The 18,543-nt window shown below is 34.9% G+C and overlaps 2 protein-coding genes across 3 annotated transcripts in view; one reads left to right on the forward strand and one right to left on the reverse strand.

Moving 5' to 3' along the window:
• Window positions 1–1,889, reverse strand: part of LOC132717092 (uncharacterized) — a 35,218-nt gene extending 33,329 nt beyond the window's left edge. The window contains exon 1 of one of the 2 annotated variants that reach the window (XM_060700489.1): window positions 1,815–1,889. The gene's annotated coding sequence lies outside the window, so the exon portion shown is untranslated. The remainder of the gene's footprint in view (window positions 1–1,814) is intronic. The other variant, XM_060700488.1, reaches the window with a different exon arrangement.
• A 36-nt stretch (window positions 1,890–1,925) lies between these two features.
• Window positions 1,926–15,777, forward strand: LOC132717091 (tRNA methyltransferase 10 homolog C-like). The gene is made up of 5 exons (XM_060700487.1): window positions 1,926–1,947; window positions 7,080–7,165; window positions 7,964–8,163; window positions 11,207–11,865; window positions 14,687–15,777. The coding sequence occupies exons 2-5, from the start codon at window positions 7,096–7,098 to the stop codon at window positions 14,901–14,903; spliced, it is 1,146 nt and encodes a 381-aa protein (XP_060556470.1). The 5' UTR covers window positions 1,926–1,947; window positions 7,080–7,095; the 3' UTR covers window positions 14,904–15,777.
• The last annotated feature ends 2,766 nt before the right edge of the window (window positions 15,778–18,543 follow it).

An 18,543-nucleotide genomic window follows, 5' to 3' on the forward strand; every position in this document is an offset into this window, starting at 1 on the left:
GATTTTTTCGGCGTAAATAATGTTGGGGTTGGGAAAAGGCGTTTCATTCCATGTGTTTTTTTATAGTATATAGGGGTAAGGCCCCCACGATTACACGTTTAAACGGATTCGTTTCGATTTTCATTCATAAACGTTTACGATATTGTTTACCGTTTAATCGAAATGACCATAATTATTGTCTTGCAAAATTTCTTAATCATTGCCTGTAATCATGGATTTTATCAATTCTAGTGGTTTATTCCAAATAAACAAACGGAAAATAGGTGTTCACAACCCTCCACACAGCATTACGGTGCAAAGTTGCTCGTGACATAAAACATTTTTGGTAAAAAATGGGGTTACAATGCAAAAATGTGTGCTGACTCAATCGTGATGAGCCCTGCGCATTCTTTATTTGTACATGTGTAAAAATTAGAAAAAAGACATCATTTGGCGACTCAAATACATGATGTGTATAGTACATAAAGGTACCACCGTTTAAACGGTATCGTTTCGGTTCTTAGCAATCGTGTAAACGTTTACAAAAAATTGTAAACGTGGGAGCCTTATATAGGGGGTACATTTTGCATATAATCGTTTATTATTAGTGATAGAATTTCAAGTTCCTGGGCTGTGGTTTGGTTAGCTTAAGGTCTTCAGCGTACCCGTTTATATACTATGACATGACGTGAACGCTGAAGATAATCCCGTAGGGAAAGTCCACCAATAATCGTGCCAGGAATCTGACACGCTCGTATTTATTCATCGAACATGCCATGAAGTAAAGTGAAGCATACCTTGATAAAACTATATTTAATTTATTGATAAGCAAAGGATGGACAAATAAAAATCTTATTAGGAACATAAACTACCTAATAGTTTCCGACAGGTAAAAATTTCGGCACTTGGCCGCCATATTGCCAAAATGTTTGACCACGTGATAACGAGATTGACCTTTATGAACCCATGTGCCTCCAATATTTTTATAGATTACTTTTTTTAAAGATATGGAAAAAGGTGATTTACTGACTTTTATATTCAATAAAATCATATTTAAGTACTAAAAATTTATAAAAATAAATAAGAACATTATCTTGAATAAAAATATCGAAATCATGTCAACAAAATGTTCTAAAAATAGCACACGACTCTATTCAAATCTGTTCCCGCCAATGACGTCATACGAGGTCTCGCGTGGCACCTGAATGTCATGGCCGACTGTAGTCGGCGTAAATTGATGTTTTACAGTTAAATAGGCAATTTTAATGTCAGTAGTAATATTTTGATACTTTCATTGGTATAGAACGATATTAAAATAATTGTTTTATCGTAAAATGCACAATAATTGATTGGGTCAAGTGTATTTGCAAGTGAAAAACAAGAATAAATCAACTTATGTTATTCTGGTTAGGTTTCGTAACGGGTCTAATCCAAAACTTTAATGCCGCATCAAATGAAAAACAAAAATGTTAAAGAGCGGCTTATAAAGTTTTGGAAGCCAGAACTATGGATTGGTAAGTTTGACTAAACAGTGCTAAAAAACATTTCTTTGCCTCCAAATATAAATTGAAAGACTTAAATGAAAGACGAACAGTTGCCACTTTAGATAGCTTCTTCTGTACTTTGCTTGTAAAAACACGGCTTGATTTGTTTAGTTTATAAATGTATGCGCCACAGCGTGTCGTTTGGGCCGAGCTGTCCCGAGTTCGTACAGGGCCGAGATAACTCAGCTGCTCAGGACCCAGAGTTTCGTTTTAATTCATCACAGGTATACATGAATTCATAACATCTACTGAACAATATCTTCTATTACATAACATCTATATGAAAATTACCTGTCAAAATTATTTACACGGATAATTATCCGTTATTTATAAATTATGTTATCTTGCCAATCCTGAATCAGAATGTGCATGTAATTTTATTTATTCGTGAGAATTACACTCCAATGTGTTGGGACTTCTAAAGGTTAGTAAAATTGCTGAAAAAGGTTGAATATATGCATATTGATGTAAAGTCAATAAGTTTTATGTATCTCGATTTTATTTTGAGAAAATTGCATAACACATTGTAGAATTATCCTAGGCTCTGATCAGCTGATGGAAAAAAATGTGATGTGTAATGGTTCAAGGACTCTATATTAGGCCTTTAGGGTCAGTAAATCATAAAATGTGACCAAAAATAGGTCCAGACCAAACAAAACATGTGACAACCCAGTGTATGGAAGGGCTAAGTCCTTTTTTAGAGATTCATTTTCTAGATTTATAGGGATCTATTAAAATATCATTATCTGTATCATGGTGTGACAAGTTGAAGTTGTGCACACCGCCTTGTTGTGAAGGTGTGACATTAAAAAAAGAATTGTGGTACCGTTTTGTGCCATATATGCCTTTTTCAGCCCCTCTTATCATACTTTCTTTACTTAAGTTCATGTTTAGTCAACATAATATGCTGGCGTGCCAAATCTTAAGATACTTGAAGTACTTATTATCAGGGCTGCAGATAACATTTTGTGTATATTGGGTAAATACCCCTTGTTTTGTGATCTATTGGGTTTTTTCTATTTTCTTTGAGTTATTTCTGTATTTTTTACCCTACCCCCTCTAACCAATTTGGGTTATAAAGCACGAGTTCATGTATTTTACCCAAAATTTCTGACCTTCATTGTATAGACTGTTGTAGGTTTTGTATGGTTATAAAAAAGCTACTTACTACTTTGCTTTATGGTTCATTGGCCTAGGAGATTTCCAAGCTGCCTGATATAATATAAAGGTTAAATCAGTCTGAAACAGTATGATCTGCCTGATGTACGCGTTAAGTATAATTTACGTCATAACACACCAGTTCAAATGTACATTGTAGTTTGCATAAATAAGAATTTATTTACTTTTTATTACCCTTAGATATTATTTCTATTGGGTTTTTAGACATTTTAATTGGGCAATAACGCAAATACGCATGTTATCTGCAGCCCTGTATTATCAAATGAGATATTTGTTTTGTATTGGCAACATCTCACCTCTTGAAGCAAGATTCTGACCATGAACCAAAATCTAGCTTTGCCATGTCAATATATTTTAACTACAGGTGGTTGTATTGTTTATATACTGTAAAATCATTATTATTCGTGGGGCACAAACTTTCGTGGTTTTCGTGGGTAGGTCAATCCACGAATTTAAGATCCGACGAAATTTTATCCCAACAATTACTTCTAACCATGTCTCTAGTCTATACATGCGTCGCCGCTTTTCCGTCGATTATTGTGTTATGATGGTATACAGATAATCAGATTAGTGGCAGATTAAATCTATAAATAGTTAAGGTTTGCAATATTTAAAAAACTTGAAAGCAAAGTCGACTATATGTCCTGAATTTCGGTCGTATATACACATCACTGAGACTGCTTAATTGTTTTAGGCTACTTGATTGTGTAATCCAGAATACTTGACATAATCGAGTAAAAATGGGAAACCAGTGCAATAATTAGCGCTAATGTAAATTGTCAGTTTGCTCTCATTAATTGTTAATAGAATTAAAGAAATCTTTGATATTAATGACGTAAGGAAAGTACACAAAAAATAATAAACAATCACTAAAACGGATGTATTGTACATCGTTTTGTCGTTTTAAATGATCCAGTTTAAATCTTAATCTGTAATTGTGCGACTGCTATTCCGTAAACATCAAAGACGCTGCCGACTTCTTAATATATCCACACAATCTCGTATTATTCACTCATATTAATTTATATGCATGTAAATTTACACAGTCGATGTTATGTTGCGTGTAGTTACTGTCAAATATAGTAAGACCGATTCAGGGTGTAAACTTGCTGGTTTAAACGTGTCAGGGGTCGTATAAATTATGCAATGTTACATCGGCGAATCACAGGGGCAGTGTGTAGAATGGAGCTGCATATCATGTCATCTAGATGTGTTAATTGCAGTCAATTATCGGCAGTAACTGCTATCTTTATGTTATGCCTAGAGGCAAGGATTAGATTATTGACAAGCGTTGTGTGAAACGTAAAGATATGTTCACGCGGTAAGTAAAAATGCGCGACGGTTATTATTTTTTTTTTACTAGAAAATGAAAATCCACGAATTTAAGAACCCACGAAAAGGCCCGTTTTGATAAAACCACGAAATTTCATGCCCACGAATATAAGTGAATTCGCAGTATATGATATTTCTTCTTAATCAGGCCTTTTTTCCCCTATCCCACGGGTCCAAATATTGGCCCCATCCTTCATCCAAATTATGTTTTTTTCCCAATCCAATAAAAAAATTCCCAATCTAAAAGTCAGCAATTTGAAAGACGTGGTACTTTATTTTCAATTTTGGTGTCACGAAATAGCGTAACGGAATATATTAATGTTTTGTGAATAAAACAGGATTTTTAATTGATATCAGTTTTACATTTGTATATATTTTCTGTCCTTGTATTTTTGATATGACAGAAAAACCTGAACAGTTTAAGTAAGATTTGTTAAGATTTATTATGCCACCGCAGCATCTGCGATGCGGTGGCATATAGCGATTCACCTGTGTGTGTGTGTGTTTGTTTGTGTGTGTGTGTGTGTGTGTGTTATATAGATTATATAGTGAACTTAAAAAATCTTCTTGTGAAAAACCAGTAGTCCAATTTCAACCAAACTTGGCAGGATTGATCCTTGGGTGAAGGGCTTCCAAAGTTGTTCAAAGAACTTCATTCCATGCAGAAATCTGGTTGCCATGGCAACAAAAAGGAATTATAAGAACAAATTTAAAAAATCTTCTTGTAAAGACCCAAAAGGCCTAGAGCTTAGATATTTTGCATAAGGCATTGTCTGGTAGACCTCTACCAAGGTTGTTCAAATTATAGCCCTGGGGTCAAAATCGGCCCCGCCCGGGGTCATTGATTTTCACTATATGTACATATAGTAAAAACTTAAAATACCTTATTGTAAAGACCCAAATAGCCTAGAGCTTAAATATTTTGCATAAGGCATTGTCTGGTAGACCTCTACCAACATTGTTCAAATTATAGCCCTGGGGTCAAAATAGGCCCCGCCCCGGGTCATTGTTATATAGATTATATAGTGAACGTAAAAAATCTTCTTGTGAAAAACCAATAGTCCAATTTCAACCAAACTTGGCAGGATTGATCCTTGGGTGAAGGGCTTCCAAAGTTGTTCAAAGAATTTCATTCCATGCAGAAATCTGGTTGCCATGGCAACCAAAAGGAATTATAAGAATAAATTTAAAAAATCTTCTTGTAAAGACCCAAAAGGCCTAGAGCTTAGATATTTTGCATAAGGCATTGTCTGGTAGACCTCTACCAAGATTGTTCAAATTATAGCCCTGGGGTCAAAATCGGCCCCGCCCCGGGGTCATTGATTTTCACTATATGTACATATAGTAAAAACTTAAAATACCTTATTGTAAAGACCCAAATAGCCTAGAGCTTAGATATTTTGCATAAGGCATTGTCTGGTAGACCTCTACCAACATTGTTCAAATTATAGCCCTGGGGTCAAAATCGGCCCTGCCCCGGGGGTCATTGGTTTTCGTTATATGTATATAGTAAAAACTTTAAAAAAATTTCTTCTAGCAATTGACAAATGCTAGAGGTTAGATATTTTGCATGAAACATTGTGTAGTGAACCTCTAGCAAGATTGTTCAAATTATAGCCCTGGGGTCAAAATTGCCCCCGCCCCGGGGGTCATTGATTTTCAATATATACATATAGTAAAAAATAAAAAAATCTTATTGTCTGTAGGTACAAGGTACAAGGCTTCAAAAACTTAAAATACCTTCTTGTAAATGCCCAAAAGGCCTAGAGCTTAGGTATTAATGCGGTGGCATAGCATTTTTCTCAAATGCAATCTTGTTTTAACAATTGTAACACCTTGAATGCTAGCATATTTTCCCAAATTGGCAAATTTCACGATAAGTTTTTTCCTAAATTGGAAAATTTTATGACACATATTTCCCAAATTCGCCATGAGGCGTTCTCCCAAAATGGAAGAAAAAAGGCCTGTTAATACCAATTTATTTTAACTCACACCTACAGTACCAAATTTTAGCTTAACCTTTAACAGCATGAGCATATTGTGTAAAATGGCCATTTTCATTGAAAAGCCTCCTGTTACAAGTTCGAACTGCTACATGTATGAAACAATGAAAAATGCTTTAATACAGGACCATAAACTTTATAACAGCGTGCTTAGTCGTAAAATTCCTGTTACTATGGCAACGTGGGACGTCTCAAAATTGCCAAAAGTCACTCTTTTGCATTGTCCATCAAAACTGATTTAAAGTGCTGCAACTTCTAAATGGAATGAAATAGAGTAAAAGGTTTTTCAGCGTTGGATATATGTTACCTTAAGGTCGACCTTAGGCTAGTTTTTGCTTTCGAATGCCCAAAATTTTCTTGGCAATGAGGGGTGCACCCCCCTTCAAACCCCCAATCAGAAGGGGACACATCATCCCCCTTGACATACCTTTTTGATGGGGGCGGTAAAATTGATCACTTTTTTCAATAGCATTTCTCAAACAAAAAGCAGTGTTTGAGGGATTTTCTCACTATTTAAGGCCTCAAAAAGGGGAGGGGGTGAAAAGCTGAAGAGGCATCTATATGAGGTAAAAGGTTAAAAAAAAAAACCTGTTACAAGTTTATAAGTAAGAAAAAATATTTTTAAAATTAGTGAGTAAAAATAGGTCTAAATGCAAAAATCTACATTTTTAAGTCAAATCAAAACTTTAAAAAATAATAAAATTAAGGTGAGTCTGGTGTTGTGAACTATTTTTCGAAAACAAATATCTGGAGCTCTGAAAAGATTGACCTAGAAAGTAAAGTATTTCAAAATTAAATTATTTTCAGCATGGGAAATCTATTATATAAAAACAACTTGGAAGTAGTGTTAAAATTTATTGATGCAAAAATTGTTTCATTTAACAAGGATGATTTCTCAAAGAATAAATTTGTGACCCTCTAAAATAAATTTTCCTGTTTAGTGCATGTACATACAGGTAGGCTGAGGTAGCATTTACATATGCATATAGTTCTTTAGCTTTGAAAAGAACGTACCTATTTTACCAATATCCTTTTTTTACAGGTAGGACAAGTCAAAGATGAACATTTTGTGTAGAAGGCTGTGTTTACAATGCAACAAGTCTGTGAGGAGACTGGAGGGATTCAAAGGTAATTAAGCATAAAAATCCCATTGCCACTGGCCAGTCTGCACACCTGAGCCAATCTGTGCAGTCTGACCAGGTCCTTTTGTTGAATATTGCTGATATATCAATATCGGGCTTTTTCAATGACAGCCATTAGCCCCACCTAAATATCCCCTTAAAAAGAAACTGCAGCAAAGTTTATACCTTTTGGGTTAAAAATTGTCTCAGTACAGGTCACTCCAGGCACATTTACTTGTATAAGGAAACTAGCAGACTTTAAAATAATTCTTCAGAAACTTCCATGCCAAGTGCTTTAAAATATGATATGTATCTTTACCTCCCAGTCAGTTCAAAGCATTGAATGGATTTCAGGCTTCGGTCTTTTAAATGTTTGTTGGTATTTCTTAATATTTAAAGGAGTAATTAAATTACCCAGTTTTGTTTTAGCCTTTGTTTTTGTTTGTTTCTTTTTTGGTTGGGTTTAACATCACACCAACAGAGTTAAAGTCATATGATGACTTTACTGATTGAGGAAGACCTCTGGTTCCCTTCTGTGCATTACTTCAGGCACAAATCGGCATCTGAGTTGAACCATCCATGTTCCGTAAGCTAGCTTGTGAGATTCGAACCAACAGTGGTGAGTGGCAAGTGGTTTGAAGTCAACAATCATAACCACTCGGCCACAGACGCCCCACAGTTTTGGCCTTGAAATCAACCAAAATAAAAATCACTGTTAATTCTGTAATGTTCCAGTTTTTTTTTTAAGTGAGAAGTGAACATATGTTGTATACAGTTCTGTTTTATAATAACTTTTATTTTACAGTACAGTTCATTCAGCAGAAATCAAAAAGCGGCAAATATATTGAGGATCCTTATGTAGAAAAATATATGATCAATTATTTACAAGCTATATCTAAGGAAAATGGAAAGAAATTTCTTGACGGCCTAGACAGTCATCTGTTGGAAAGAAAAAGACAACTAGAAGTTCTGTATGCTATTAGAGTGGCTGAGGGTATTGAAAATGTATGTATATTATCTAGATTTACAATCTGATTTGCAGTAAATCATAGAGTTAAATAGCATAATGAAAACTACATTACAGAATTAATTAAACTGTGCATGATCTTAAAATAAATGTATGATAACAGAGAAATTTAGATGAAAAGAATATAAGAAAATGGGGGTGTGGGGGGATATCATCCTTGTTTTGGAGTTATCTGCTCTTGATCAACTTGAACATTGCTTATTTCAAGGGCAAATAATCAAGATTAGCACGGCTTTATTTTGTTCTAATTTTCATGTAGCTTACTTCCTCTCAAGTGATTGTGTAAAATTTCATGATTTGTTATTAATAGTTTGTTTATTTTTTTTCTTTATTTAAAGCTATGCAAATTAAAGAAAAAAAATGACCTATTTTAAAACAATTTTCATTCTCAAAATTAGATTTTTATCGAAATTCCATGAAATTTTGTACTGCAACCAAGGATAAATGAAAAACTTGAATAAGTGGTTAAATTAATGTTTGTCTGACATTTATGTGCAAGTTATCTGCCCTTGCAATTACCTGAAATAAAAAAAATAAGGTTACTTGGAGGGAAAACAATGTTGATGACCCGCAATATTTTTGAGTTTTTGTTTGTTTCAAATGTTTTATCACCATATATTTAGATCATGAAAAGTAAAAGTAAATAGAGGATATTCAAGTTTTTTTCTATAAATACATGATTTATTTTCATCGAGTGGTATGAAAATAAATATTTCATGAGTGGCGGTAGCCATGAGTGAAATATGGTAATTTTCATGCCACAAGATGAAAATAAATCATGTATTTATAGAAAAAACTTGAATTTTCTGTTTATTATATACATTTTTCTGTTTTTTTTGCGATAAAATTTGAAATACTTTTCCTTAAATTTTGTGTACTGACAGAATTTAAAAGAAAGTAGTCCGGCAAGACACCAGTGAAAATACGGAAAATATGTTTCACTGCAGTGAAAAATAAATTTTTACAGTGAAAATACGGAAAATGAAAATATGCATTTTATTTCATCAATATTTCTCAATATTTCATTTATAAGTATATAATAAATGCTGTTTTTTATTTATTTTCATATGTAACTGAAACATGTGCCTTTTTTTATGTTGCACAATTTACACATTTTCTTTCTCAATTTTCTTTTTCTACTGGTATCCTAATTGAACAATCAATAGCTCAGATGTTCATGTTAACTTAGAGGGGCTGACCCTTTGTTGATGTTAGCAAAGAGGGGCAACTCAGATGAGCATCTGACAAAAATCATGGTATTAATTACCTCCCTTGACATAGTGAATGTATTGAATATGACTGTGTTTTGAAGTTCGGTGAATTCCAGTACTTTATTTTGGCATCACTTGGATAAATAAAAGCAACTATTTTCACTTGGATAAATAAAAGCAACTATTTTTATATAAATTGTATGAATTTACAAGAAGATGGTGTCATAAAGGGGACTCCACTGAGGTTTTTTTTTATGCTGAGGGGACTGAAAACATTTTTTTTAATGTTCAACAGTGATATAAACTTGAACAGTTGATATACATTTTGCTATGCGTCATAAGACCTTGACCTTATATTCAATATTGGCCATTAAAGTCAAGGGTGAAGGATAGACTTTTCAAGTTTTCATAATTTCATAAACAATGACATTTCTATATTTTAACAATATTTTTGTATATTTGTCCCGAAGCCTCAGTGTAGACAAGTGGAAATTTTCAAGAATTTTCTATATAAATATCATACAGACAAGTTAAGAAATGCTATAGATAAAAAAGGGGCATTGTTCAGTTTTTGTGTGCAAGTTGGTATCTCCACAACTCCAGTGAATTGGTTGGTAATTCACACACATATTTAAGAGCATAATACATGTGTGAGGTTATTGTTCAATCACTACAATTCTAACATGGATTTTGACAAAATAACGGCCCTTTTTTGAACTAAGAAAATTCTATATTATCCAGGCTCTTGTTGTGACGCCTTGAGAAGGCGACATAAAGGAGTTACTTTTGTCAACCGCATCTGTGCTGGCGATGCCAACGGCATCCCCTAAGGCTTGACCAGACCATAAGTCAATCACTTTAAGTGGGATTGACTCCAAACTTTTTTATACATGCTTCTTTCAATGACTAGAACTGCAGTGCGCAAAGACTGTTACTCTGCGCTTCTAAATTTTTGAGTTATATTTCCCTTTGTTAATTTTCATACTTTATTTTTGTCCAGGCCATTTCTCCTAAACTTTTGTAAGATAAGGACTTGAAACTTCATAGGATGATAGATGTCATTTATAAAAAGTGCAGTGCACAAGAACCAACACTCTGCACTTCTTATTTTTTTGAGTTATTGCCCTTTGTTAATGTTCATTCTTTATTCTTGTATGTGCTATTTCTCCTAAACTATAAAAGCTTTGGACTTGAAACTTAATGGGTTGATACATCTCATTGAGAAGAAGTGCAGTGCATAAAAACCAGCATTCTGTACTTCATGATTTTAGAGTTATTGCCCTTTGTTGAGTATAATACTTTATTTTTGTCCCAGCCATTTCACCTAATCTACAAAAGCTATGGACTTGAAACTCCATAGGATGATGGATCTTATTGAAAAGAAGAGCAGTACACAAGAACCGGTACTCTGTTCTTCATGATTTATGAGTTATTGCCCTTTGTAAATTATTATACTTTATTTTTGTCAGGGCCAATTCTCATACACAATAAAAGTATTCAAGCTACATCAATCCTGATGTAACATTGTTACAATCAATTCAAATGCCACTAAAGTTCAAGGTACATTTACAATATAAGGGTTGTGTTTATGGATAACCTACATTTAAGAAGAATATGCCTAAGTTACAGCTATACTATTCACAAGGCGACACATCCAACTCGCAGAGTTCTTGTTTTACTATCAAGCACTGAGAATAGTTGAGCACGCTGTCCTACTGACAGCTCTTGTTTACTGTTTTTATTATGTCATCAAAAAGGTGAGGTACTTTACTTCTTAACTCTGTTATTAATTTGCTATTTTACTTTCCAGACTCCTTCAGAGCTAAGTGCACATGATTGGAGAGTGATTCTAACATCTGTAAAGACTAAGGAGGAATTTGATCGTTATTTGACAAAGGTGTTTATACGTCAGAAGAAAAGGCGATTGACTGTGGAAGCTAGAAATGAAGTATACAACAAATTACGTCGCCCATGTGATGAAGAAGATCTACAGATCATTCAGCGTATTTATTTTATGAAAAATCATTTATCCCATTGGAAGGGAATGCACTCTTTACTTCACGGGAGACCTGTTGTTCTAGATATGGACTATCAATCCGTTGATGAAGACGAAACCTTTGAAACAGCACGGCAAATTGAAAACATGTATAATTGTAACCTGGAGCATCGTCAGCCTTGTCATTTACATTTCACTAGTTTTCACAGGAATGAGATACTGGTTAGAATGCTAGAAATGAAAAGAAACATGTTTGTTGACTTTCACCAAGAAAGTTTTCACAAAGTTTTTCCGCGGGATCGTCTGTTCTATTTAGTTGCTGAAGGACCAGATATTTTACCTGAAGAGATAGACGATGATACAATTTTTGTACTTGGAGGCATAGGGGGTACCCATGTGCGGAAAAGGTCACTAAAAAGAGCAGTCTCGCTAGGTATCCCTTACGGATGTCTTCCGGCAGATCAATTTGTAAGGTAGGTGTCTTAAAACACTCCTCAGCTTATATTCATATAATCTCTACTTTGTCTGTCCGTCCATCAGTCGTAAAATATAAGACTGTTTCTTAGCAGCCAGTGGCTTCATACCAAGAGATGGGTCCACTACTACTGGTAGAAGACCATCAACAAGACACTTTTTGAACATTTTTCCATACAGATTTCATAAATTTTAAGTAAGAGATCTGAAACTTTGTTCAGTACAGCCAGGGTATTCTCCTAACTAAAAATCTAGTTTGTTTATTTCTGAATATGTTGACACTTATATCTAAGGCTTATCAAGGAGGGTATCAAAAATGCTTATATTGTCCACACATGGCATTGATTTAATTATGCCCCCCTTTGAAGAAGAGGGGGTATATTGTTTTGCTAATGTCGGTCTGTTTGTCGGTCTGTCGGTCTGTCCGTCGGTAGACCACATGGTTTCCGCTGATTATCTTGAAAAGTATTAATCACAAAGACTTCATATTTCACATAGTGATTGGTCATCACTAGTAGATGACCCCTATTGATTTTGGGGTCACTAGGTGAAAGGTCAAGGTCACAGGGGCCTTAAATGTCAAAATGGTTTTCGCTGATTATCTTGAAAAGTATGTATCACAAAGTCTGCATATTTCACATAGTGATTGGTCATAACTAGTAAATGACCCCTATCGATTTTGGGGTCACTAGGTCAAAGGTCAAGGTCACAGGGACCTTAAAATTTCAAAATGGTTTCCGCTGATTATCTTGAAAAGTATTTATCACAAAGTCTTCATATTTCACATAGTAATTGGTCATAACTACTAGATGACCCCTATTAATTTTGGGGTCACTAGGTCAAAGGTCAAGGTCACATGGACCTTAAATGTCAAAATGTTTTCCGCTGAATATCTTGAAAAGTATGTATCACAAAGTCTTCATATTTCACACAGTGATTGGTCTTAACTAGTAGATGACCCCTATTGATTTTGGGGTCACTAGGTCAAAGGTCAAGGTCTAAGGGGCTTTAAATGTCAAAATGGTTTCCGCTGATTATCTTGAAAAGTATGTATCACAAAGTCTTCATATTTCACATAGTGATTGGTCATCACTAGTAGATGACCCCTTTTGATTTTCGGGTCACGACGTCAAAGGTCAAGGTCACAGGGACCTTAAATATCAAAATGGTTTCCGCTGATTATCTTGAAAAGTATGTATCAAAAAGTCTTCATGTTTCACACAGTGATTGGTCATAACTATTAGATGACCCCTATTGATTTTCGGGTCACTAGGTCAAAGGTCAAGGTCACAGGGGCTTTAAATGTCAAAATGGTTTCCGCTGATTATCTTGAAAAGTATGTATCACAAAGTCTTCATATTTCACATAGTGATTGGTCATCACTAGTAGATGACCCCTATTGATTTTGGGGTCACTAGGTCAAAGGTCAAGGTCACAAGGGCCTTAAATGTCAAAATGGTTTCCGCTGATTATCTTGAAAAATATGTATCACAAAGTCTTCATATTTCACATAGTGATTGGTCATCACTAGTAGATGACCCCTATTGATTTTGGGGTCACTACGTCAAAGGTCAAGGTCACAGGGACCTTAAAATGTCAAAATGGTATCCGCATGTACCCATTTTTGGCAAGTTTATGTAGTAAAATTATCAATTATGTGAGTCAATGGCTAGAAAGGGGGGTATATTTGTTGTTCGACATTCTTGTTCTATAAAAGCTTGTGTGTTTCAATTTTTATTGTTAACACAATATACAATATTTCAGCAGCAAATGCTGAAGTTTAGGGTATTTTACTCTTTACTCTGCAAATAATTATAGCTAATATAAGAGGTCAGATATTGACTCTTGACGGTCAAATTTTCAAAGACAACATTCTTGAAATAGACATTAAGATATTACCATTTATGCAGGTTGAAATAAATCTAATTAGAAGAAACATGCATTTACTATTGATAAAAAAGCAACTGATAGATCGACAACCACTGAACAAAGAAAAAAAGACTAAATCAGGCATTTTCAGGGCTGTTGTCTGGTTTTGATGGTCCCCAACCAGAATAGGTTTTTTTCCTGTCCCCTTGGCGCATATATTGCATCCAATTTTCCTCAGTAATGTGGATGGTCTTCTAACTTTGAGTAAAGTTTAAGGTCACTGGTGCTAAATATAGATTTTTTTTCACTTTTGGTCATACAGCTTTTATTGTGTCGCCTTGAAAAGGCGACATATAAAGGGTTACATTTGTGGCGTTATCAGCGGTGGCAGCCCCTAAGGCTTGTCTGGGGCATAACTCAGTCACTATGAGTCATATTGACTCCAAATTTAGTATGCATGCTTCTGTCAGTGAACCGAAGTCCAGTGCACAAAATTCGTTACTCTGCGCTTCTTAATTTTTTAGTTATTGCCCTTTGTTTATTTTCATACTTTATTTTTGTCTGGGTCATTTCCCTTAAACAATATAATTTATGGACTTGAAACTTCATAGGATGATAGGTCTTATTGAGAAGAAGTGCAGTGCACAAAAGAGTGGTGCTTATAAATAACCTATATTTAAGAAGAAAATGCCTAAGTGACAGCTATACTGTTCACAAGAGGACACATCCGACTCATGGAGCTCTAGTTTAATTTTTAGAATATGATGCATTGGCAATGATCCTCAAAATGGTTGCCAGGGGAAGTAATAATTGCTTTGAGAAAAGCATTATATTTTTAAATGTTATCTCTGTGACTTATCATAATGGTTACATGTTCTGAACTCACTATATGTCAAATTATTGCGGCATATGTAACATTATAATATCATTCTATTTTCCTTTTTATTTTAGGCGGAAAGCAAGAAGTTCTAGGGTATTTTACTTACAGACTGTTCTAAATATCATGCTAGACAAATTCGCTGGCGATCCATGGAAGTTAGCTTTTGAAAGACATCTACCGGATGACAAGTATCAAAAATTTCCGGATTTAGAAAAACCTTTAGAAGATGCAAAAGCCATAGAATCTTATGTACAGTTTCAACAATTATACAAAATTCTTGACAAATGATGTCTATGCTGATACTGGTATTATTACAGAGTAGTAAGAAGGTTAATTGCTGGGAATTAAACATGTACCATTGGTAAACAAGCGGTTTTTCCCGATTTCTCAAGAACAGCACAAGTCAAAGTGAATATATACAGTGTACGTTTATAAATTCACAGGAAAGAAGGTGACATGTGCCTGTAACCGCAAAACATCATACAGCGATTTTTTTTATCCACTGTGTATTGTCCATACATAATTATGTATGTTCGTCATTCAACTCTGTGTTTAGGATGTCAAATCTGCTGTGTTTACAAGGTACATTCGTATATCGCTTGCAAAAAGATCACATTGCGTCAAAAATTAGCAAACAAACAATGGGTTACACCGTCTTCTCTAATTAAGCTGGAAAGCCTGTCATTTAGTTTACTGTTAACTCCTTGCTAATAAAAGTTATTAATTTGTAATTAACAGCTTTAATGTTGGTATTAGATAATTAACAGCGTTAATGCTGTTGTTATAATGTTTTTTACGATACTGACTTCTGACTTATTCTTTTTAGCTCACCTGTCACAAAGTGACAGGGTGAGCTTTTGTGATCGCTTTTCATCCGGCGTCCGTCCGTCCGGTATCTGTAAACTTTTACTTTAAATGACATCTCCTCATAAACCACTAAGCCAATTTCATCCAAACTTCACAGGAATGTTCCTTTGGTGGTCACCTTTGAAAATTGTTCAAAGAATTTAATTCCATGCAGAACTCTGGTTGCCATTGCAACCAAATGAAAAAACTTTAAATATCTTCTTCTAAAAACCCAAAGAGCTAGAGCTTAGATTTTTGGCATGAAACATCTTCTAGTGAGTGTCTACCAAGTTTGTTTAAATAAAAGCCCATCGGTCAAAATTGGCCCCGCCCCAGGGGGTCATTGATTTTCCCTATATTGCATATAGTAAAAACTTAAAAAATCTTCTTTTAAAGAACCCAAAGAGCTAGAGCTAAGATATTTAGCATGAAACATCTTCTAATGGGTGTCGTCTACCAAGTTTGTTCAAATAAGAGCCCTGGTGTCAAAATTGGCCCCGTTCCTAGGGTCATTGATTTTTATATGCCCGAAAGGGCATATTATGTTATACCCCCTGGCGTCCGTCCGGCCGAGCTCACTGAAATGACGATGTGGGGTGAATATCCATGTTCAATCGGGATAGAGGAAAAAGGTTGCTTATGGGGTGCAAATACGTTGCTTATGTGGTTTTAGAGATCAAAGGAGATCAAAGAAAAAACCCCATAATGTCAACTCAGTAGGAACGTCCGTCCGTACGTCCGTCCGTTAGCAATTTGGTTTCCGGAGCATAACTTAAGTTCCATTTGGCCCACAATGTTCAAACTTCATAGGATGATTGCCCATATTGGGTAGAAGACTCCTATTGATTTTGGGGTCAAAAGGTCAAAGGTCAAGGTCACTATGACCTTAAAACTGAAAACAGTTTCCGGAGCATAACTTAACTTCCAGTTGACACACAATATTCAAACTTCATAGGATGATTGTCCATATTTGGTAGAAGACCCCTATCGATTTTGGGGTCACAAGGTCAAAGGTCAAGGTGACTATGACCTTAAAACTGAAAACAGTTTCCGGAGCATAACTTAAGTTCCAATTGACCCACAATGTTCAAACTTCATAGGATGATTGTCCATATTGGATAGAAGACCCCTATTGATTTTGGGGTCACAAGGTCAAAGGTCAAGGTCACTATTACCTTGAAACTGGAAACAGTTTCCAGAGCATAACTTAAGTTCCATTTGGCCCACAGTGTTCAAACTTCATAGGATGATTGTCCATATTGGGTAGAAGACTCCTATTGATTTTGGGGTCAAAAGGTCAAGGGTCAAAGTTACTATATCCTTAAAACTGAAATAGTATTTGGAGCATAACTTAAGTTCCATTTGGCCCACAATATTCAAACTTCATAGGATGATTGTCCATATTGGGTAAAAGACCCCTATTGATTTTGGGGTCAAAAGGTCAAAGGTCAAGGTCACAATTACCTTAAAACCAAAAACAGTTTCCGGAGCATAACGTAAGTTCCATTTGGCCCACAATATTCAAACTTCATAGGATGATTATCCATATTCAATAGAAGACCCCTATTGATTTTGGGGTCACAAGGTCAAAGTCACTTTTACCTTAATACTGAAAACAGTTTCTAGAGCATAATGCGAAAGGTCAAAGGTAAGGGTCATTATTAATAACTTAAGTATTAATCAACCTACAGCTGTAAAATTTTATAGCATGAACAGCGAATTCCATGTCTTACAAATGCTTCATCCTTACTAAAAAAAAAAAACACTTTCGGGCATATAATGCTCCGCCTAGAGGTGCTCTTGTTCTTATGTGTATAGCAAAAACTTAAAAAATCTTCTGTGGGAAAACCAAATAGCTAGAGTTTAGATACTAAACATGAAACATCTTCTAGTGACTGTCTACAAAGTTTGTTCAAATAAAAGCCCTGGGGTCAAAATTGGCCCGCCCCGGGGGTCATTCATTTTCCTTATGTGTATAGCAAAAACTTAAAAAATCTTCTTTGAAAAACTCAAATAGCTAGAGTTTAGATATTAAGCACGAAGCATCTTCTAGTGAGTGTCTACAAAGTTTGTTCAAATAAAGCCCTGGGGTCAAAATTGGCCCCGCCCTGGGGGACATTGATTTTCCTTATAATATTTATGTGTATAGCAAAAACTTAAAAATCTTCTTTGAAAAAACCCGAAAAGCTAGAGTTTAGATATTAAGCATGAAACATTTTCTAGTAAGTGTCTACAAAGATTGTTCAAATAAAAGCCCAGGGGCCAAAACTGGCTCTGCCCCAGGTGTGTCATTGTTTTTAACTATATTTGTAAAGAAAAAACTTTTAAAAAGCCCAACGAGCTAGACGTTAGATGTTTAGCATGAAACATCTTCTAAGAGGTGTCTACCAAGTTTGTTCAAATAAAAGCCCCGGGGTTTAAACTGGCCACGCTCCGGGGGCCTATATACAGGTGAGCGACTTAAGGGCCATCATGGCCCTCTTGTTCATTTTTGTAAGGTCTTATTAAAATTTATTGATCTATTTCAAGCTATAAAATCTGTGAAATATTTTATTTCATAAAGTTGAAAAATTTGTTTTAATGTTAAAAAAAATTATCAACAGGTTTATCACTGTTATAGATCAAGCAGTGTCATGCAGAGTCTTTGGAATCTTTAATGTTAGTGAATGTCGGTGGTTCCTCTCGGGCCTGAAATAACACACCAGTCAAACAGGAAAGTCGCCATATGACCTATGCTGTGTTTGTGTGACGTAAAACACAATAAAATAATAAATAGAAATAACTGTCTAAACACAAGTGTTAATCAATGCTCAAGTACAGTTGAAACTTATCATAATTTAAGGTCAAGACCCATAATTTTGGAATGGACTTTGCTCTAAAAGGTGACCTACAACTCTAGCATGAATTCAAAAATTACAACACTGTCCTGTACTTTTGAATAAGGTCTAAATTTTAAAATTTTGTAATGTCACAAGTTAAATGCTGGACAATCCTTAGTTAATGACAGAATATGTTTAAATACTTTCAAGTTTTAATTTATTGGCAATGGGCAATACATTTGCCTTCAGCCATTAACAGACAC

This window comes from Ruditapes philippinarum, unplaced genomic scaffold, assembly GCF_026571515.1.
Source record: "Ruditapes philippinarum isolate M1 unplaced genomic scaffold, ASM2657151v2 ctg4898_1_1_1_1, whole genome shotgun sequence".
Classification (NCBI taxonomy): Eukaryota; Metazoa; Mollusca; class Bivalvia; order Venerida; family Veneridae; genus Ruditapes; species Ruditapes philippinarum.